The following is a 21247-nucleotide window of genomic DNA, read 5'->3' on the forward strand; positions in this document are numbered from 1 at the left end:
GGTGTTTGTTATGGCCAGTCCATGACTAGCACAGAAGTCCAACAACAAACGACCGTTCAGGTTTAGACCGTTCCTCCCAATCACGCCTCTCCAGGTGTCTCCATCGTTTCCCACGTGCGCGTTAAATACTTACAGGCTGCAGTCTCATATTAAAATGCTCTGCTTCTTTATCCTGAAATGATTTGATGTTGATACTATTCACTCAGAGAGATAAATATATTTGGTGTTGGGAAGCAGCAAGTTGAATGCACTGCCTTCTCAAGAAATAAAAAGGATTTGAAAATTCAAACAATCTCTAGATTTCTTGTGGTTTTTAAATGCAGCATTTGCTTCTTTTTTTTGTGAAGTCTGATTCCTACAATAGATGTTGTGTTGGCTGGAAGAAATAGTTACAAATGAATAAATAAAAAGGTTAATAAACCCCTTTAGTTTGTGTTAAACTTCTCATGTTGTGAGTTCTGAATACACAAACCAGGAAACATTTTCTTAACATTTCAGAAATTCTTATGAGATTAAAAAGTGAGTGTGGAGGAAGCAGGAAATACACCGACACTCAATCCTGTTTGTTAACTTTGCAGAATGAAATAAAAACGCAGATGAACTAAATGAAGCATCTCCAGCCTGCTAGCAGCTGTGTGAGGCTGCACTGAGCTCAATGCTAACATGCTAACATGCTAACATGCTAACATTGTCATCAGGATTCATGATCTGACATCATAATCTCTAGATTTCTTGTGGTTTTTAAATTGCAGCAATTGCTTGTTATTTTTGTGAAGTCTGATTCCTACAATAGATGTTGTGTTGGCTGGAAGAAATAGTTACAAATGAATAAATAAAAAGGTTAATAAACCGCTTTAGTTTGTGTTAAACTTCTCATGTTGTGAGTTCTGAATACACAAACCAGGAAAGATGCGGGAGCAGAAAATACTGGCGAGCTAGCCAGATACATGGGGCATCGGGATGACTGGAAGCTCCGATGGAGGGCCCGTCTGAGGACGACCTAGTAGAAGTAGTAGTAACAATGTAAATTTCCCCGTTGTGGGACAAATAAAGGATTTCTGATTCTGATTCTGAAACACATCTGATGGTAGAAGATCCTCACTGTTCAGCAACATAGATCCAGATGAATATATTTTCAAATGTCACAGTTTCAGTTGTTAATGTGTTAATGTCTTAGAAGTAGAAGCACCAAGTTCTTCAAAAGACTCACAGCTGATTTAAAACACAGACAACACGTCACTTGAAAACATTTCATTGTCTTTTTGCTCTGCTTCCTCTTGGCTCGTGGTTAACACACTAAAATGTAAATATTTTGCATTTCAAAACTTTTCTCTTAGATTTTCTGATCACACAAACCAGGAAACACTTTGTAACTGTCAGTTACGTTCGTCCCTGGAGGAAGAAAAGGTTTTCATACATACTTCTGAGATTACAAAGCTTAACAAATCCAACCAAACGAGGAAATACAGCGACAATGACTGAAGTCCTGTTTCCCTACTTTCCAGACATCAACACGTTCTCTTAACTGGATTCTGAAGTCTCATATGAAATGCTCTTCTCCTTTATCTCAGAATGATTACACACTATAGATAATACTCCTTTATAATAAAGTTATGTGCAGTTTTGTGTGGGTTAACGTGAGGATATTCAGTGTTGACAGGCAGGAAGCTGATTTCTGCCAATTGTTGCTTTTTTCTTCTTTGATGTTCAGATAACCAGATTTGTAAAACTCCGTACTTGTGGAGTTTCTGATTATGGGATGCTAGATACTTTTGGTTGATTTGATAGTGATCAAAAGGATATATGGACTGTAAGGAAATGACTTTGTTGAGACACAAAACAATCTCTAGTTTGAACACCTCCAGAAGACTTGGACATTGTTGTTTTGAGTTGAATGTTAATGTTAGAAGCAGACTACTCAGAATCAGCCCCTTTGTGGGGATGTTTTAGTTCAGCCGGTCACATGAGCAGGATGGACTTCTTGCCTTAATGGTGCATCATTTAGCATCGAAGCAATATGAACCTTTGAGTGTTAGATCTGGACGACACAATGAAAATCTGATTTGTGAGATTTTAAACTTTCTAGTTTTTCTTAATTTAATCCTCAACTAGAATTTATAATTCATCAGAGAGGAACAACACTGATCACAGGTGGCTCCACCCAACATGTAGTGAAGCCACCTGTCAGGAGTGTCAAGGGGCGGTTAATCTGTATAAATACATGAATACTTGAGACACTTGAGACACATCAGAGCAGACACTTGACTTCTCTGTTCACTTCAACAGACTTTGAGACGATGGCTAACAGAGTTGAACTTGGAGGATGGGGTGAGACAAAGGATGCCACTGGGGAAACCCAGAACATTTGTTATCAGGTGAGTTTCAATCTACCTTCATTCTTCACAACCTCCACACACAACTCTTTGCTCTGGATTTATATGTTTTGTTTCATTCATACGCAGGTGAAAGACGAAGTGGAGCAAAAGACTGATAAGAAATATGTGGATTACACAGCAACTGAATACAGGAGTCAAATTGTGAATGGAGAAAACTTCCTCATCAAGGTAAATGTTGTGATATTTGAAAAAAGGATTTGTCTTTGTATAATATACAAGTTAAAGTTAAAAACCAGTTGAGTCTAATGTCATGTAACATTCAGGAGAGTAAACACCAGTTAAACTCATCTGATGGTAGAAGATCCTCACTGTTCAGCAACACAAGATCTAGAGGAATATATTTTCAGATGTTTCCTCTTTTTCCTGCAGGTTTTTGTTGGAGGGAAGGACTACATCCATCTGAGAGTTTTCCAATTCATTACATTTGTAAGAGACGTGGAGGAAATAAAATATGTCCTGCTGGGTGTGGAGCAGCACAAAACCAAAGAGGACCCCCTCGTACCTTTTTAGCAACTGATCACACAACCTGTTTCAACAGTGAAATACTTACAGGCTGCAGTCTCATATTAAAATGCTCTGCTTCTTTATCCTGAAATGATTTGATGTTGATTCTATTCACTCAGAGAGATAAATATATTTGGTGTTGGGAAGCAGCAAGTTGAATGCACTGCCTTCTCAAGAAATAAAAAGGATTTGAAAATTCAAACAATCTCTAGATTTCTTGTGGTTTTTAAATGCAGCATTTGCTTCTTTTTTTGTGAAGTCTGATTCCTACAATAGATGTTGTGTTGGCTGGAAGAAATAGTTACAAATGAATAAATAAAAAGGTTAATAAACCGCTTTAGTTTGTGTTAAACTTCTCATGTTGTGAGTTCTGAATACACAAACCAGGAAACATTTTCTTAACAACATTTCAGAAATTCTTATGAGATTAAAAAGTGAGTGTGGAGGAAGCAGGAAATACACCGACACTCAATCCTGTTTGTTAACTTTGCAGAATGAAATAAAAACGCAGATGAACTAAATGAAGCATCTCCAGCCTGCTAGCAGCTGTGTGAGGCTGCACTGAGCTCAATGCTAACATGCTAACATGCTAACATGCTAACATGCTAACATTGTCATCAGGATTCATGATCTGACATCATGAATGTCTGTACAAAATGTGAAGTCAATCCACTCGACAGTTGTTGAGACATTTCAATCCGTACAAGAGTTTATAACAGAGTGGATTAAACTGTACCACTTAGAAGTAGAAGCACCAAGGTGTTCAAAAGACTCACAGCTGATTTAAAACACAGACAACACGTCACTTGAAAACATTTCATTGTCTTTTTTAAAAAACAAACATTTTTATACAATCTTTCTCATTAAAGAAGCAAACGACTGACATGACGGTTTTACAGCTGTGGCAATGCAACACAACAATCACAGTGGAATATAAGTGTTTGAGAAGAGGTCAGAGGTCAGAGAGGTCTGGGTCTCTGCAGCCTGCAGGCAGGAGCCCCAGTCTCCGCTCCAGTCTGGATTTGGACCTCGAGTAAAGCAGCCGCTCTCATCGGACGGAGCTTCACTTCACCTTCGGAGGCGTGTAGTGGATTCTGCACCTTTCGCTGAAAATCTGAACACAGGAAACCAGGAATAAGTAACATATAAGATAATGACAGAGTGTGCGATTATAGGACAGTACGGAGAACAGTGAGCATACCTTCAGACTTCTGTCTTTGACAACCTCTTCAACATTCAGCTCTGTTTGCATTAGCTTTAACTGGAGACAAGGAAGGAAAAAACATTACTTAATGTACAATTAACACTCAAAGTATGATGACAGACTAGTTATATAAACATATAACACCACAACACTGAGGAGAAAAGACTGATAAATAAATAAAATAATAATAATAATAACCTCCAGTGATTTAATATTGCTTTTTTTATATTAACTTTTAGTCCCAAACTCTAAAAACACTGGATCCTACGTTTCCCAAAAGGAAACTTAAAAGCATTTTTATTAAATGACCCCCGACCTCCTAAAGTCCCACTTGTTTTCAACACCTCCACGAGTCTTCCAGCTGCAGATGGTTCATATCTCACAGCTCGGTGGTGTTTAACCCTCTAATGTTAGAACCAGGACCTACGTTGGTCTGCTCCTTTCTGAGCTGTTTGATGAGTGCCAGGTTGTCACTGTCTTTTGCTCTCTCTTTACGCAGTTGTCCCACCAGCTCCGATGTTTGGTGTATACAGGACTTGATAGCTTTGTCTCTGGTCAGATGAGCCTCCATCATCTGTGGAACGCATGAGATTATTAGTGGAGCTGCTACAGTATGATAGGAAAAAGCTGAGGGGTAACTTTGACACAGAATTGTAGTCTTGGCTGTCGCTCACAGATTCATAGAGTTGTTTGCATGTTTGCGTGGCATCCACTTTGCCTGAGAAGGAGACCGTGGGCACGGTGGTGTTGAGGGAATGGACGATGCGGTCATCGATGTTGCGCATCACCTTCAGCGTCTCCTGAGAAACACAGTGAGGCAAAGAGTCAGAGGCTTCAGTTCAACTAAAACCGTCAAAGCTATGAGTTCAAAGGTCATAGCTGTAATTTTATTTTGTTTTTTTATTGATCTCTGGGAATCAGAGCATGAGTCTGATATTTTAGAAACCACATACTAAATCTGTCCAACAGCCAAATGTCTTGTGTTGATTTTGAGATTATTTTCATCCCATCATCAAGATATTCTGTTTAATATGATATTAAACAGAGAACAGCTGAACATTTCCACGTTTGAGAGGCTGAAAACAGCATTTTCTGCCATTTTTACATGAAAAATGACTTTAAAGATTCATCTATTATCAAAGCAGTTCGATTAGGCGACGAATCGAGGGACTGTTTTTCCACACAGACACAGATGAGCCCTGCAGAGAACAATATCTTAGATGTGCTAAACACAAATAAAGTCAATAATAGCTTGAATAACTTATTACCATTGTAAATGAGACATAAAAGGTTAAATACATAATTCAAATAATTGCAATACATTTCTAGTGTGGTGCTCAGCTTGTACCCGAGCTTTTTAGTGATCTTCACATCCTTACATTATGTCATTGTACTTGTGACCCCTCCCATAGCAGGAGTTTTGGAGGTGAAGAGCTATGGTGAACTCTTGGTACTCAAAGTTTAAGGCATCTACAATGACGTAAACAACTTCAACAGTTTATGCAGTACATGCAGGCCGGGTATGTTCATCTCGTGACTGTGACTTTTTAACCGCGTGCTGCTTGTTTTCAGTGCTGCTGCTGATCAAGTGTGGCTCCTTGAACTCTTGCAGAGCAAGCAGTGTGAAGTCCTGCGTGACTTTAATTAACGTTACGCAGGAAATAAACAACGCGACACGTGAACTTTTGAGAGGTTATGATTGGGATCGCTGCCTTTCTGTGACAAGTTCACACAGATTGATTAATCCTTTGTTAAAATTACCTGAAACATTGAAAAGTCCTCACAGTTTAAAGTTCCACCGGGCGCCGCCATGGTGGACTGCAGGGTCCTCTCTACACAACAGCGCGTGGTGACTGTTCAACACGGTGCCTGAATGAAACTCACTATGAAACAAGCTATTATATATTATATTTCACACTTTCATTCTATTCATGTTGCATCAAGGTATAACTAAAAACTCAATTTATCTATATGAATAAACTTAACATCGACATCATTAAGATTTTTTTTATCAGTAAACATTACAATGATCCACATTAAAACATTATATTTCTATTTCAACAGATATAAATGAGTATATAAAAAGGTAATACAAAATAAAATAGAGTAAAGTAATACAAAACATGCCACGGGTCGACATAAATAAATAGAAAGCAACATTAAAAGACTCAGTTGTAATAGTGTTTTTGTGTTTTGCTGAAGCAATCTTATATAGGCCTATAGCTTTTTCTTGAAAACATGAATGTGAGGTTTTAATAATCAATATATAATGAGAGAGCAGCACAGGTAAGCCTAGAAAGTCCCACTGCTTTTATGATTCAGGATGTTACATGTGATGCTCCCCCTACTTTAAACTTTGTTTGTGATGCCTACGCATAATTAAACACTATAACAATCACCCGACTTCCAGTCATGGAAGGTAAACCCTATCAGAAAATACATTAAGTAAATAAAAGGGAAAATAATAAAGCATCTTTGACACTATTTGCAACGGGAGACTTTAATGAAAGACCTATATCTTTTTGATCAGGCGAACAGCACGGGCAGCTATGCTTATGTGACGGGGTCCTGTCGGGCAGTTAAAGGCGACAGCAGGTAGTTGACTTTCAGCAGCTGACGGACTGCGTTTTAATGGCTTCACAAACTCGCTTTACCTGATTTACTCAAACAAAACATGAATTTCGTCAGATCTCGCCTTTCTATTGCCAACTTTATAGGTTCGTATCTTTAACTTTAACGTATGTGTTGTTTTACCTGGCTGGAAGTGTCTCTTGTCCCACTTTGTATTGGTATAATGTTACACACGACTCGCTAGATTAGATATTTGTTACCTGTCGTTCTTGAATATCATAGTTTAAGGCCAGTAAATGATTCTTTTGTAAAATTTGTATTTCGTGCTTAGGTTTAATAAGCCTTAGGAAAATACTTAGTAAATGTTGTTTCACACACCTCCTTATTATGAAAGTGTGCAGCACATTGTATGATTGCACTTTCATGTTCTGCGTTATCTTGCGAGTATTGTTTTGTTGTGTTGTTTTGGCATGGATTAGTTAAATTTGGTGAGATTTAGAACAACAAAAACAATCTGCAAATGTTTGATCATCGTTTTAAGTCATTTTACAAACAAATCACAAATATTTTGCAGTTTCAGCCTCAGTTGTGATGATTTGCTGACTTTCTTTGGCTTATGTGAACTGAATATTATTGTTTTTTGGACAAAACAATTTCAGGAAGCCAGTTGAATACATTTTATAGACCAAAATACTAAGCAGCTTAACCATATTAACAATAAGTTTAGCCCTCGTTATGATTCCTCCTAGATCAAATACACATGTTTTTTTGTGCTTTTAAAAAAAAATATCTCAACAGGTCAGAGGTGCAGACCGGTCACTGAAACATGGAGCCACAGAGGGATGTGCAATAAACCACAGGAGGTCAAAGCAGAGCCTCCTGCAGAGCCTCCTGCAGTGCCAGCACAAGGTAAATCATAAGCAGACACATTAATTCTATTAATTACTACCGCCCATTTACTCTTATCTCTCACTCTACACTCACCGGCTACTTTCTTAGGTACACCTAGCTAGTACCGAGTTTGACCTTCAGACCCGCCTTAAGTCTCTGGCATAGATTCAACGGGAACATTTTGGTCCATATATTGACATGTCAGCATTGCGCAGTTGCTGCAGATTTGTCACCTGCACATCCATGATGCAAATCTCCACCACGTCCCAAAGGTGCTCAAAGCCATTTGAGCAGAGTGAGATTATTAGAGCGTTGTGACATGGCGTGTGAGCCTGCTGGGAAGTAGACGGGTACACGGTGGTCGTAAAGGGATGGACGTTGTTGGTTTGAACTTCAGCAGATCGTCTTCCCATGTGATTTTTAGATATTTGATATATGAAACAACCCCCATATTGATTGCCAGAGAGGTTTTGCACATCACAGGTCACTTGTTGCCATAGAAAGTGTGAAAGTTTTTCTTTAGTCCCAGAGGAAGGAGGAACACAGGAAGGGAGGTTATAATCTGGGGTGATGGAGTTAACGACTGGGGCTTGTGAAAGTGAACTTCTCTGCATTTTCTTCTGCGATGTTTGTGGACTTTAACTCTGCTTGTTTGTTCATTCTAACGTGTGCTTTCTTTTATATAGCACCTCGGGCCGCGTTCAGACTCCCAGGCTACAAACCCTCAAATATGGACAAGAGGTTTCTGATCTGGACGGGACGCTTTAAGACAGCAGACCAGATACCAGAGATTGTGTCGTAAGTAGCCTCTTCCTGTTTACACCAGGCCTCCCAGCACGCACGCATCTGATTGGCTCTTTGCGTGATTTAGTTAAGATACATCACAAGAACAGAGTTAACTAACTGGATGAGGGGCGGTTCCCGAGATGATTGCGGTTCAAACAGGCCGTCTGTTTTTGGCTGGAGGTAATTGCTGTGGTTCCTGAAATCATGGAGATCATATCTGATCTGCTGCGGTGATCAAAGTGTTGGATTGTCACGCATACACACTGCAGACCTCCCACCACCTGCACTCACAGTTATGCTGTTATTAATGTTAACATAAGAGACTGAGAAAAGCATGAATTGCCTTTGTGCCATTGCATGAAGGAACATGCACATCACTTTTAAGTGTGCTGAGCTTGAAACGGACAACATAACAAACAGGCTTGTTGATGACATTGATTAGAATACAGTTTCAAATATCTGGCGACACGTTTGTTTTTGCACGTCACAGGTTTGAGATGCTCGACGCTGCCAGAAACAAAATGAGAGTGAAAGTCTGCTACATGATGATGGTGGCCACAGTAATGGGCTGTCTGGTTATGGTGTTCCTGGGGAAACGGGTGAGTGATAAATAGAGGAGTACATTGTTATTTTAAATGATCTGACCTCAGGATGCATGTGTATTTTATGGCAAATATCAAGCGGAATATCAGACGCGTCTTGTCCGTATTTGTCTTGTCTTGTCGCAGGCTGTAGGCAGGCACGAGTCCCTGACGAGCCAAAACCTGGAGAAGAAAGCTAAATGGAAGGAGGAACTACGAAAAGAGAAGGAAGCTGCTCTCGCCCTGTCAGAGAAGGCTCAGTGATGTAAGACAACTCGTCCCTGCACAACCCTTTTATCTGCAATTTGGGCCAATTGTGTCCCCGTCCTGTGTGTGTCACAGCCTCAGAGCTCCCCACTCCCATCTGAGAGCGGCCAAAAGATTTCAGAGCAGTTGTTACTTAATTGTTGTGCAACTTTAAGATTGACCTTTAACAAACAACTATGGATTATTTAATCTTTTTTTAAAGCCCAAACAATAATGTTGGTGTCAGCGTTTGGTGGTATTGTGATGGAGGTGTTAGGAGTTTATGACCAGGGGAAAATAAATCATTGGAACAGAAACAATCAAATCTGTCAAAGCTTGTAGTCTACTTTCACCACATACCTTTTACTCCAACATCTGCCTTAGGTATTCCTGTTTTGAAATTAGCCTCAGAAGTTAGTCTGTCTTGTGATGACAGTTCGGCTCCAGAGGGTTTCAAATATTCTTGTTTTCTTCAAGAGAACATCAAGTAATGGATCAGACATGATCCTTCTGCACAATGTCCTGATACTCGTGTCATTAGAACGGGTTGTTCATGACTGATGATCTCTTTGTATATAGTGAGCACTAAAAGAATATTCATCCAATAAAGTATTGCTTGTTGAGAATTCCCGTCTGATTTTAATGAGTGATCTGGTTTCATAAAGACTTCAACTCTAAAGGTCTTAGTCAGAGTTATGTTTCACTATTTATACACTAATAACGAGAAGAATATAATCATTAGTTGCTGTGTAACATCCGAGGTACAACATCTCTTTAGCTACATAGCAGTGAAGCTTCACCCCGTACACACAACGAAACTGATTCACTTACACTGTGGTTCATGAAACAGCTTTTATGCAAATGGCATAACGGGACAGTTGCACAAACTCAATACAACAAACAGTAATTAACATGTAGAGCTGGTCATCTCTTGCAGAGATTTTGATAAAAGTAAGCAATGTTAAGAGGACTTGGTAAACAAATGTTCAGTTTTGCTAACTAAGGAGATCACCAGTATTTTCAAGTTTATATCTGGATTTTTGTTGAAATTATCTGGAAGGATTCCTGTAGAATAAGGATTATGGCACCATCAGCAACATGACAGATGCTTACCTTAATTAAAAAAAAAACAGTTTAAAAACAAAAAAACCCAACTTCAGACCCAATAGCTGATAAATGTATCGATGATTTGGCATGATCAAATTGTAAAATACTACCTGAACATGTGTTGGAAAGACATTTAGACTGCAAAGCTAAACAGCCAATTTCCCAAGAGTCTGATTTACTTTGTCACAATACAGTTCTTCTAGCTTTGCTGAGGCAGCATGATCTACTGATTGTAATTAGTGTGCTAAAAGTTTCAGTTCACAATCTGCTCGAGTCCTTTTGTGGGAAGGGTAAACAGTAAAGTACATTGTAATCCTTGTGATATCAGAAGGGGGCTGGGGATTCAGACCACTCCTCTTTACACCTCTCTTCCTGAGGAGGGAAGAGCCGCGTCATCAACCCATTAAATAGTTAACGCATAAAACTACGGTATATTCTCGAAGAGCAGGCGTCAGTCCAGAACTAAAGTGCTGCAAATGAAATGAAATGATGGTAAGATAATAAAAATACCCGCTGGTCTGCTGCTGGACAGATTCTGGGGTTAAATAGTCTGTTTTGTCTCGTCCAAGTCTGTCTTAATTGTCTCAGTGCGAGGGAAGACTCCAATTCCCATGGTTCCATGGGGCTATTCACATCACAACAGAGGCAGTCTAAACTCTTCAGCACGAAGCCTGTGCAGGAGGAAAGTCCCATAACTGGATAAAGGAATGCATGATATGAGATCCAGAAGGGAACGCAAGCAGCCTGGTTTGTCACTGACGAGCTCCACCCCTCAGCGACAAGTTCCTAATTTGTCCATCTGTGGTGACGTATCCAATGGCCGGAGATAAGGTGAATTCAACCTCCATGTTTGAAACGTTTAAGTGCCTTTAGTAGAGGTCAGTTGAGTCCTGGGGTTGGGACTGGCCACATGGCCCCAGTGTGGGCAGTTCAGTCCAAAGACCACAGTCAAACATGTGATCAACGTCTCATGGTCAGTCCAGTGTTTAGGTTAGATTTGTGTGTGTGTGTGTGTGTGTGTTGTGTATGTGGAAGGGGGAGGGATAAAAATCACGTCCATGTTTGTCTGTCTTGTGAGTCATTAATGCTTCAATCAGACAAGCAGTGCAGTCCTACAAACTCCCACTTAATCAGAGATGGGGATCGCGTAACACAGACTTTTCATTTGGGATGAGGAAATCCTAAAAGTACGACGGGGTGGGGTTACAAGGACAATCTGCTAGTAGGAGACGCCAGGGCCTGAGCAGGTAGGTGGGGTTCAGGTGCGGAGGTGGGAATGATGAGTGAAACCTTTACAAACTGGCTGACAAGACTGCAGAACTTGACCCACGTCGAACGTACGCGCACACACGTGCTCCTGCAATGTTACATTTTTCATAATCATGATAATGATTGAATCAATCTCTCTGACGATGACGGGGGAGGAGTAGGGGAGACGAGGGTCGTCGAAACCCTTGATCGTGGCAGTGAGCAGAGAGTGAGAGAAATGAGCAGAGGTGAGGATGAAGGTGGAGCACATGGGGGGGGAGGAGGATTTAGCATTATAGCTGGAAGCCTTCCATCGGGGCCTCGCACTGCTGGAAGAGGAACTGCTGCTGCTGCAGATCGACGGCTGGAGCCAGAGACGGGTCCTCATCTTCAGTGTTGAAGTAGCGCTCGATCAGGTCGAAGGCCTTCTGGTAGATTTCTTGGTTCTCGTGGCCCTGCAGGAACTCCAACTTGTCCAGACCTGCGTAGAAAGATGGTAGTGCTGGAAAATTAACTGCCAGCAGAATAATTTAACAGTTCATTTATAATTTATCAGGTTTAAACGTCTAACTTCTGTCTCAAACGTCTCAAATGTGACGTTTGCTGGTTTTATTTATCACTACAAATTGAACATCTTTGGATTTTGTACTAGTGATGTCATCTCGCCCTCTGGGAAACTGAATTAGCATGAATGCAATCATTTCAATTGTGCCTGTATGCTTACCATAGGCCTCTTCAATGAGTGCACAGTAAGGGTTGATGCCTCCTCCCCTCTTGGCCTCCAGTTCTCCCAGCCGCAGGATGTTCTCGAGGCCATTTAGAGCCACCTGAACTATTTTGGAGTCCATAAGTGTGAGCAGGTCACACAGAGGTTTTATACAGCCGAGATCCACAAGGTGCCTGCAGGGGGCAGTACACACACAGATACAGAATCAAACTTTTATTGCTAATTCAGAACAAATAATTGTGTTTGGCTCAACAATAGACACAAAGCATGATGGGTAAACCACACATATTTTAGCGCCTTGAGATTGCTTTTAGCTAGGAAAGGCGTTTTACACATACAATTGATTATTATTATTATATTGCATCTAAAGATAAAACTACACTACAGACATTATACTAGTCTCCCTACAGCCTTAAAATATTAAAACTTGTGTAATTAAATAATTAACTAATTTCCCTCCATGTAGTTTTGGGGGATTTTCTCTATTTATTGTCCGTTTTAAAATACAAGACTACCACATACTGTATGACCGTTCATTCTGATCGGAAGAGCCGAATGCTAACGCTGTAATATTTATGATCTGTGGTTTGAGTTAGACCCTAGCTCACGTAATCCTTTTGAAAGGAGCCACACCTCATTGTATGTGCTGGATATAGTGGTTGTATAATGTATGTTAAACTGCATCAGTGGTCTTACCTAATTTGCTCTGCAGAGCCCCCTGAGGTGGCATTGGTAATGGCCCAGGCTGCCTCCTTCCTTGTGCGAAACTCTGCTACCTGCAGGATAGTGATGAGAGGAGGCAGCAGACCTGCATCTATCACCAACTATTAAGATGGGAAAAAAGTTGATTAGATGAGGGAACGCTCATGTCAACATTTCAGTGATGTCGCTCTGGGTTTGGAAATCACCTTCTCTGTCATGCTTCTCTCATTCTTCTCTGTTTTGTGGGATCCTCCAGGGGTCTATTCTGGGTCCCCTCCTAACCATATACATGCTACCCCTGGGGCAAATCATGTATACACTTCATTACTATGCAGATTATACACAACTAGCTGCAGCGTTAACTGTTAACTGGGTGCCTTATCTAATGACGCTATGACAAAAGAGGCTCGTAACCTAGGTGCTAGTTTGGACTCAGCACTGCCTTTGATGCTCAGGTGACTTAAGTTGTGAAGTCCTGTTTTGCCAAAGTGAGACATTTATCTAAGATCCGGTCATTACTTTCCTCTGCAGATTTAGAAAAGTTCCTCGTTTCTTTTATCTCCTCCAGATTTGATTACAGCAACACACTTTCTGTCCATTGTCCAGGTCTTGTCTATATCTGTGACCTGCTAACTCCACATGAGCCTGATCTCTGCTTTAGATCCTCCAGCAATGCTCTACTAATGGTTCTAAACTCTCGACTGGTCACTAAAGGTAACCGGGCCCCTCAGCGTTGGAACTCCCCGCCTGTGGATCTCAAGCAGACAAACTCAGTGAGCTCTTTTAAATCTCTTCTTAAAACTTGCTTTTATCGTTTGGCTTTTTCTTAACTATTGTTATTTATTGTCACTAACTAAACTATTTCATCCTGTTTTATATCTTGTACATGTTTTAAGCTTTATTATTGTTTTTACTGTCAAGCACTTTGTAACTTTGTTTTGAAAGGCGCTATATATAAAGTTATTATTATTATGACACTCACATACACACACACACACACACACACACACACACACACACACACACACACACACACACACACACACACACACACACACCTGTATTTGTGCTCGGTTTCCTGCGGTGATGTTGGAAATCGTCCAGCAGGCTTCCTTCTTGATGGACTCCTTGGGGCTACTCAGGAGGTGAAGTAGAGACTGCAGCGCTGAACAGTTCAAAATAACCTAGGCAACCACACAAATAATAAAGTATTCAATTACCTTCTCCAAGAGTAATATAACTTCATGTGTGTGTGTGTGTGTGGATATGCTGCCATTACCTGTGTCTGCAGATCATCTCCAGTGACTATGTTCCCAACAGCGCGCAGTGCAGGAGACACCACCTTGTAATCAGAGTGTCTGGAACAGAGTTGTGAACGACCGGTTAGCCTTTCAGTCTCAGGATGGTAGCAATAAATGTTCAACTTTATAGTGGGTTTATGGTTCTTTTTCACATGGAAATACTATATAGTGTGTCCTCTCCTGACATTTGCACATTTGTCACAGCTGGTAATGCATTAGTCAAACTCAAATTATGTCTGGAAACATTCACAACACACCCACATCTGGATTGTCACAACGTAGTGCTGACAAAGGGTACACATGGGAGGTTCTGTAACTGTCTGAGTGAGAACATTGCTCTTCTCCAACAATACATATCTATGTTGTGTAATCTTTTAGAATTCTAAGTATACAGTATGTGTTTAAAGACTTACAGCAGTAACTCAACCAGCCTGCGACAGACTCCTGAGTCAATAACAGCCTGGATTTTGTCATTGGGGCCATCAGATAGGTAGGAGAGTGCCCAGCATGCATCAGCAAGGATGTCCGTGTCATTGACGAACAGCAGCCAAGACAGCACACTGAGACACGGGGACACCTGGGGAAAGAAGAGACGTGGTGGGAGGGTAAGGTCAACATTTTTGGTGTTTTCCAGTTTAGACATGAGCAACTTTATACAGCTTGTGACCGTGACAAATGAAATATGATGTATTTTAGCAATGCAATGTGTGCTGTTGCCATAGCGATATGTTTATCTTGGCAAATTACCTTAGTGAAGTCTGGAGGTGGGTTCTTTCCTCTGCACAGGTTTGAGAGCGCCCACACGGCGTTCCTCATCATTGTTAGACGATTCTGCTTGGCCAATAACCTGCAAAAGGAGCATGTTTTACAGAGGATACAGTTACTCTGTATCTGCTAGAGTAATAACAAGATTCAAAAGGAATGCATTGAGTTGCTACTTACTGCACCAGGGAAGGCAGAATGTTGCAGTCTATGACAAAGTCCCTGCATTCTGTGCTATCTCCTGCTATGTTTCCCAAGGCCCACACTGCCTGGGGGGCGAAGCAATTACTCAGGTCAGACACTAAACTATAAGATGTACAATCTTCGATGACAGGATTATGTTTTATCCAACCAGGCAGGTTAAATAAATATATGTTGTCATACACCAGTAAGTTTGAATAGAGAAACATAATAAGTAATAATAATAAACTTGTATTTGTATAGCCTCTTTCATACAAGAAATGCAGAAAATAAACACAGAGTGGACATAAAAACAGGGATAGAATACCATAATTAATGGAAAATAAAACACAAGACAAGAATAAGACAGAATGCATAGAATGCATAACATAAGATAGAAAATAAAACCTATTGAATAATAATAATAATCATATTAAATCTCAGAATCCTCTCTCCCTAAAGCTCTTATTCTGTCCTTGTACTAATTGTTATGTTTTTGCTGTGAAGCACTTTGAGGCTGCAATTCTTGTATGAAAGGTGCTATACAAATAAAGTTATTATTATTATTATTATATTATTATTACCTGTTCCTGTACGTCTTCAAAATCCGAGGTTAGCATCTCTATGAAAATAGGTACAGCTCCTGCCTGGATTACCACCCGAGTCTGGTGAGATGTACCTGATGCAATGTTGGTCAACACCCAAGCAGCTTCAAACTGAAACAACAGTCAGTATATATAACATTTATTACATATTGATCACTCAGGTTAGATTTAAAAACTGTTAAATGTTCTCCACCCGCTTCACACACAACACACACAGTTGTTGACATCCATTGTCAATGCAGGAAGAGTGACAAAAAAATAATAGCAGCCTCAATTCTCCCCAGCTTAGTCAGCTTGTGCACACATGCATTGTTACATGTGCACACATGCATCGTTACAAAGACATACTGAGGAAATGTACCTGCAATGTGCAGTTCTCGCTTCCTCTTCAGGAACTCAACAAAGCGTTCCACCACCCCTGAAGTGGCAATGACTTCATCAATGGGGGGGTTGGGCTCTGCATGAGACATAGAATAGAGGTGGAGAATTTCAAGAAAATTAATATAGCAATACTTATCATAGCATTATCCTCATATCAATAGATTACAACAGATAAAGTGGAAAATAAATGATGCATTATTTCCCATGTTGAAGGCATTAAATCCAGCTTGCATAAAAAAATCAAGTAGAATTACGAATTTGAAGAATTATGGTAATATATGGCACCCGTACCTTTAGAAAGGAGCTTCCTAAAGCGCTGAGTGCCTATTAGCTGCTGCTCAGGAGAACTGGAGAAGATCATCTGAGACATGTCTTCAGAGATCGCTCCACCCTGTACGGAGAAACGGAGATTTTATCAAACACAAACACAATTATGTCATATGACTTTATACGTGTAGTGAGTGACGCATGTAGGTAGATGGCAGGACTTCTTACCGTGAGTGGATCCATGTTGTTAGCCTGGGACTCCAGGTAGCCACTGTCCACCATGCCATCTTCATCCGGGAGGCCATCATCCTCCACTGTGGCAACATTCCTCCTCTTAAAGAGCTACAATAGAATAACATTTACATATATTATTAATATAGTCTTTCTAACTATATTGCCTCTTCACTATTACATTAATAAGAACAGCATGGGTTCGAGTTTACTCCTTGACATTAGCAACACTGGCAGTTTAATTTCAATGTACCTGAAGGGTCATTCTACCTACACGATAATACGTCTTAAAACTCTTCCTCTGCCGAGAAGGTATAAATTGCCTCCTCCACAATTTGCTTACTTGTTCATCCTTTTTCTGCTTGCGAAGCTGTAGGCCTTCCTCTTCCCTCCTTCTTCTCATTTCATCTGTGTTGAGGGACTTGTTCTTGTAGCTCTTGAGTCGTGCATTGTCCTTACTCTGACTCATTGTGTAGCCTAGACAGATGCAGAAATAATATATGGTATTTAGACACACTCAGATATGGTTTGGAGAAAATATTTTAACTTCTGGAACTGAATATTTCACTGATAGAGGGCAACATCCTATTTTACACCACCAACTGTGAAACAATGCATGTATGTATCATCTATGTTAAGCCAAAGTAAATTATAGTTAGCTTTAAGGAGGGTACGCCCTACCAGTTTTCTTAATTTGTCAATTATAAGGATTACCAAAACAATCACCAACTAATGTAAAGCACATTATCTACATTTTAGTTTACATAGATAGTACATCATCCTCTTGGCAAACAGTTCAACACATCGGGGCATCTAAGGATACTAGCTAGCTAGCTGCTTAGCTTAGCTGTCTTGACACTGCGTGATTAATACGCAACCAAACATAGAATTGTCTAATAATCTGGTGTGCTGCTTCCCCTCATCGATTCACAAATCAGCAAAGCACAAACCAATAATAAATTAATGAAGCACGGGCACACGACAATGCTACACTTTGTCAGGTAGCTAATGTCATAGCCGTTGTTAGCTAGCAGGCTAACGGTGGCTAGCTGAATTAGCGAACGTTAGCTCTGAAATGTAACATTAGCTCATGTTGACGATATAAAGAATGAAATTAGCTTTAGGTTATAAGGTGTTATCATACATAGACTCCTAAATACATGTAATTATTATCAACTGACCTGTCAAATTGGGCTCTGTAATCCCTTTATTATTCGCTAGGCCACCGTTTGTACAGCCGTCGCCGGTATGATATTGCGCATGCGTGATATGAAAGGCAGCCCCCCACAGCTCCCCCGCATTTTCCCTCCGCCCCACCCACGCTATGTTTCTGTTTTGTAAATAACTCGAAAACGAGCATCCACCTCTCATGCAGTATGCTTGCTGTACATGTGTAATACACAGTTAACAGACACAATACGCATGTGAGTGTCCAGTAACACTGCACTGGCTGCAGACTTTATGTCATGGCACAACTGCAGTGGAAATACGCACAGCACGCAGCAACATAAACGCATGCACCGAGAGATTAAACGTAGTTTGAGTCAAGCATTCAGGACAACTTCAAGGAGGACTGGATGCATCCGTCGGCCCCTTAGTTGTATGAAGGAGCAGGTGAAGTGCAGGTGTTGTGAAAGTTGCATGGACCTTTAATATTGATACTGTTTAGAAGTGGGCCAGACACGCTCCGGCGCCAGCGGTCATCAGTGGCTCAACGACACACATCATATGAGAGATGCTCACACGTACACAACCAGCAGCGATGACAGACAACAAGCATCATATCGTTACCAGCATATAGCCTGGACTAATCTTAAAATAATTTACAAACAAACAGACAGGTAGGCTTCATATGGTAACATAACAACGTAAAAACACACACGCAAAACAGGAAAGAAAGTAAGAATAATAATGTAACAACAACATTATTATTATTATTAGCAGTATTATTAATAATACAAATCATATCATGAGTATACTCACTCAGTTGTTGATAACAATTGTTACAAACATGTTCATGTTGAAGGAATAAAGAGGAGACAAAAACACAAAAGTAATATAGGCACACACAATCATCAGACAAGTGCAACATAACAGTTAATGTATACACTTTCCTAAACTCACTGGTTATATGTGTGTGTGTGTGTGTGTGTGTGTGTGTGTGTGTGTGTGTGTGTGTGTGTGTGTGTGTGTGTGTGTGTGTGTGTGTGTGTGAGGGTTGAGCAATCAAAGTCAAATAATGCATTAACTCTGTCTGACCCTTCAGCACTTCAGCACAACAGGTGCACTTATCTGCAAAATTTGTAAGCCATAAAACATGACCCCCCCCCCCCCCCCCCCCCCCCCCACACACACACACACACACACACACACACACACACAACCCCACACACACAGTCACCCACACATACCATAACACCACACTTTCAAAGTGAATGCTGCTTTATTTTATTGTGCTGTATGTTATAATTTACAGAACATCAACTGTTGGTTTCTTTTCAGATTAATTTCCAGCTGGGTGCTATTAATGCCTCACGACAAGCATACAGCCCAAATGACCTGAGATGAAAGAAAACCCCCCAGACTGCACGACAGGAGTTTTTTTTTTCTCCAGACACCTGCCATCGATCTTTTTTTCAGACGTCTACAAATATGAGACGCTCCAGCGCACGCACAAACTGTGTCCAAAAATTGTCAACAATGCAAAGACAAGTGGGGGTCCAGAGCTTCGACATGTGGCATGACTACATGCAATTGGGCAGACTGCTGGAGAAGCTGTGCGACAATCCTGACGGGGGCCACAGACACACCGAGGGCCCCGAGAAAGAAGCGGCAGCACCTTGGAGCCACGTCCAAACCTCTCGGCGGGGGGACCGCAAAGACTCCACTAGTTCAGTGAGCAGCCTCTCTGACACCAGCTGCAGCGGGACTTCCTCTGACTACTGCCGCTTCTGTAAGCAGAACGGGGAGTCTGCAAGAGTTTACCGGTCACATAAGTTGAAATCAGACGACGGGAAAGTGATCTGCCCCATCCTCTGGAACTACACCTGTCCCATCTGTGAAGCCACCGGGGACCACGCTCACACACGCCGGTACTGCCCGCAGGCACAGCGCAAAGAGGCTGCGAGGATGCTGCCAGGGTCCAGGTTCTAGTAGTACCGGACACTGAAAGACTGATGACACTGTTCATGATTACCAAAACATGTTTTGGCTGTGTGTTCATGTTTACAAAGACTGGTGAAGGTTCCCAAGTAGGTTGAAGTGAAATGTTTTATGTTGTTTTTGACATTAATATGTGTTATTGTCATTCTGCAGGCAGTCTGTCTGCTGTGGGTAGTTAGTCATCAACAACCTTTTCCAGCGTTGGATGTTTTTTTATAAACCTTGAAAAACTCAAGTGTCAATTACTGACATTTTGGAAACTGCAAAAGTAAAATTCTCTTTTTTGTCTACATTTTAAGAAATAAATATGTGAAAAGTTCGTAGCTGCTTCCTCGTTGTTTGTGTCAAAGTGTTTGAAAACAGAAAACTTTAACTAAACGTTCAGTTTCTGTTCTGTAGAGTAAGAAACTAGTAAAGGCTAATTGGGGTCAGATTTAATAGGTACGGTTGGATAACATTCCTAAAAGCAAACGCAAGTCAGCATTGTATAACTCTTAATAATTATAAAAGCGATCTCTGCTCACACCTGCTGTTTGATAAGGTGATGAATTGCTGTTACTAAACAGGTGTATGGACAATGACCCTCTGAGACAGAGAGTTATATCATAGATCTTATATATTATTATTATTATAATGATACTTTAATGTTTACATGCTGTAGCTGGCTGAGGAGGAAGTTTACCTACTTCACACACTTAGTTTAACAAACAGCGAGGCATATTCTACTGTATGTGGTCGTCAGATGTTCTCATCTAGAAGTAAAACATAGAATATTTCCATCTGAGACCAAGAAGTATTGAAATACTCAAACTTTGCTTGAATACAACACTTGAGTAAATGTAATGAGTTACTCTCCACCACTGAACATATATAAAGAGTTGCACAATTTCATAGCCTGAAGTAAAGTTGAGTAATCCAGGTGAGTTGCAGTCAGGAGGGATGAAGAGTTGCACAAGCAGCAGGCGGGGTGGATATAATGATACATGTTTTCCAGCAGACAACTCTGAAGATCAAGTAGTTCAAAGTGGAAGAGCACCTGGTCACACCTCCTGGGTTACAGACAGCAGTGAGTGGGGGTTAAAGACCTCGTTACCAAACATGAGTGGGACAAAGTTTAGCTTTTATAAAAGTTTATAATTCAGTTATGAAGCGCAGTCATTAATCTAAGATTTCTATCTTTTCATTCATTCACAGATCAAGTGTCAACAAAGGACACAAAAACAAAGTGTGCAAACGTGGGTGATATAAGTTTCAAACAGGTACACGTGTCGCGGTGTCGTAAAGTGTTGCACAACCAGTTCTCTCTAAGGCAGCCGCAGCCTCTGCTCGACAGCAGTCTTTGCGTTCCACTTGCTTATATCACACTTCGCACGGTACGTCAAAAGCTTCTTTACT

At 40.7% G+C, this 21247-nt stretch overlaps 5 protein-coding genes across 6 annotated transcripts; 3 read left to right on the plus strand and 2 right to left on the minus strand.

The window, feature by feature from the left end:
* The first annotated feature begins 2267 nt into the window (after positions 1-2267).
* LOC115025510 (leukocyte cysteine proteinase inhibitor 1-like) lies at positions 2268-3098 on the plus strand. Its single transcript, XM_029457824.1, has 3 exons — positions 2268-2375; positions 2463-2564; positions 2766-3098. Exons 1-3 carry the CDS (start codon positions 2298-2300, stop codon positions 2904-2906), a joined length of 321 nt encoding a protein of 106 aa, XP_029313684.1. The 5' UTR covers positions 2268-2297; the 3' UTR covers positions 2907-3098.
* Positions 3099-3702: 604 nt separating this feature from the next.
* Positions 3703-6003, minus strand: mix23 (mitochondrial matrix import factor 23). 2 transcript variants are annotated; one of them, XM_029457822.1, is made up of 5 exons: positions 5866-6003; positions 4779-4904; positions 4532-4678; positions 4102-4161; positions 3703-4014 (listed from the first exon to the last, which is right to left on the minus strand). In XM_029457822.1, exons 1-5 carry the CDS (start codon positions 5914-5916, stop codon positions 3964-3966), a joined length of 435 nt encoding a protein of 144 aa, XP_029313682.1. In that variant the 5' UTR covers positions 5917-6003; the 3' UTR covers positions 3703-3963. The 2 variants fall into 2 exon arrangements, with proteins under 2 accessions (XP_029313682.1, XP_029313683.1); XM_029457823.1 differs by having other exon boundaries at positions 5889-5981.
* Positions 6004-6665: 662 nt separating this feature from the next.
* On the plus strand, positions 6666-9805 carry fam162a (family with sequence similarity 162 member A). Its single transcript, XM_029457658.1, has 5 exons — positions 6666-6821; positions 7474-7584; positions 8253-8364; positions 8843-8951; positions 9081-9805. Exons 1-5 carry the CDS (start codon positions 6779-6781, stop codon positions 9195-9197), a joined length of 492 nt encoding a protein of 163 aa, XP_029313518.1. The 5' UTR covers positions 6666-6778; the 3' UTR covers positions 9198-9805.
* A 212-nt stretch (positions 9806-10017) lies between these two features.
* Positions 10018-17941, minus strand: kpna1 (karyopherin alpha 1 (importin alpha 5)). Its single transcript, XM_029457657.1, is given in 15 exon segments — positions 10018-12015; positions 12259-12434; positions 12958-13085; positions 14022-14147; positions 14243-14321; positions 14678-14841; positions 15012-15111; positions 15207-15295; positions 15791-15922; positions 16173-16190; positions 16192-16268; positions 16484-16583; positions 16688-16801; positions 17034-17167; positions 17872-17941. Coding segments are annotated over 14 exon segments (1617 nt in total). The 5' UTR covers positions 17160-17167; positions 17872-17941; the 3' UTR covers positions 10018-11827.
* Positions 17942-19356: 1415 nt separating this feature from the next.
* On the plus strand, positions 19357-20068 carry LOC115025662 (nanos homolog 2-like). Its single transcript, XM_029458088.1, has one exon. The coding sequence runs from the start codon at positions 19391-19393 to the stop codon at positions 19841-19843; it is 453 nt and encodes a 150-aa protein (XP_029313948.1). The 5' UTR covers positions 19357-19390; the 3' UTR covers positions 19844-20068.
* The last annotated feature ends 1179 nt before the right edge of the window (positions 20069-21247 follow it).

The sequence above is a fragment of the Cottoperca gobio genome, chromosome 20 (assembly GCF_900634415.1).
Source record: "Cottoperca gobio chromosome 20, fCotGob3.1, whole genome shotgun sequence".
Lineage (NCBI taxonomy): Eukaryota > Metazoa > Chordata > Actinopteri > Perciformes > Bovichtidae > Cottoperca > Cottoperca gobio.

Bases quoted from the DNA above. Each gene is read 5' to 3' on its own strand.
- LOC115025510 (XM_029457824.1), top strand. From the start codon at position 2,298: ATGGCTAACAGAGTTGAACTTGGAGGATGGGGTGAGACAAAGGATGCC. The intron at 2,376-2,462 runs GTGAGTTTCAAT...ATTCATACGCAG, and splicing joins CCCAGAACATTTGTTATCAG to GTGAAAGACGAAGTGGAGCA. The intron at 2,565-2,765 runs GTAAATGTTGTG...TTTTTCCTGCAG, and splicing joins GAGAAAACTTCCTCATCAAG to GTTTTTGTTGGAGGGAAGGA.
- mix23 (XM_029457822.1), bottom strand. From the start codon at position 5,916: ATGGCGGCGCCCGGTGGAACTTTAAACTGTGAGGACTTTTCAATGTTT. The intron at 4,679-4,778 runs GTGAGCGACAGC...TGCGTTCCACAG, and splicing joins GCAAACAACTCTATGAATCT to ATGATGGAGGCTCATCTGAC. The intron at 4,162-4,531 runs GTAGGTCCTGGT...CCTTGTCTCCAG, and splicing joins TCAGAAAGGAGCAGACCAAC to TTAAAGCTAATGCAAACAGA.
- fam162a (XM_029457658.1), top strand. From the start codon at position 6,779: ATGAATTTCGTCAGATCTCGCCTTTCTATTGCCAACTTTATAG. The intron at 7,585-8,252 runs GTAAATCATAAG...TCTTTTATATAG, and splicing joins TCCTGCAGTGCCAGCACAAG to CACCTCGGGCCGCGTTCAGA. The intron at 8,952-9,080 runs GTGAGTGATAAA...GTCTTGTCGCAG, and splicing joins TGGTGTTCCTGGGGAAACGG to GCTGTAGGCAGGCACGAGTC.
- LOC115025662 (XM_029458088.1), top strand. From the start codon at position 19,391: ATGCAAAGACAAGTGGGGGTCCAGAGCTTCGACATGTGGCATGACTAC.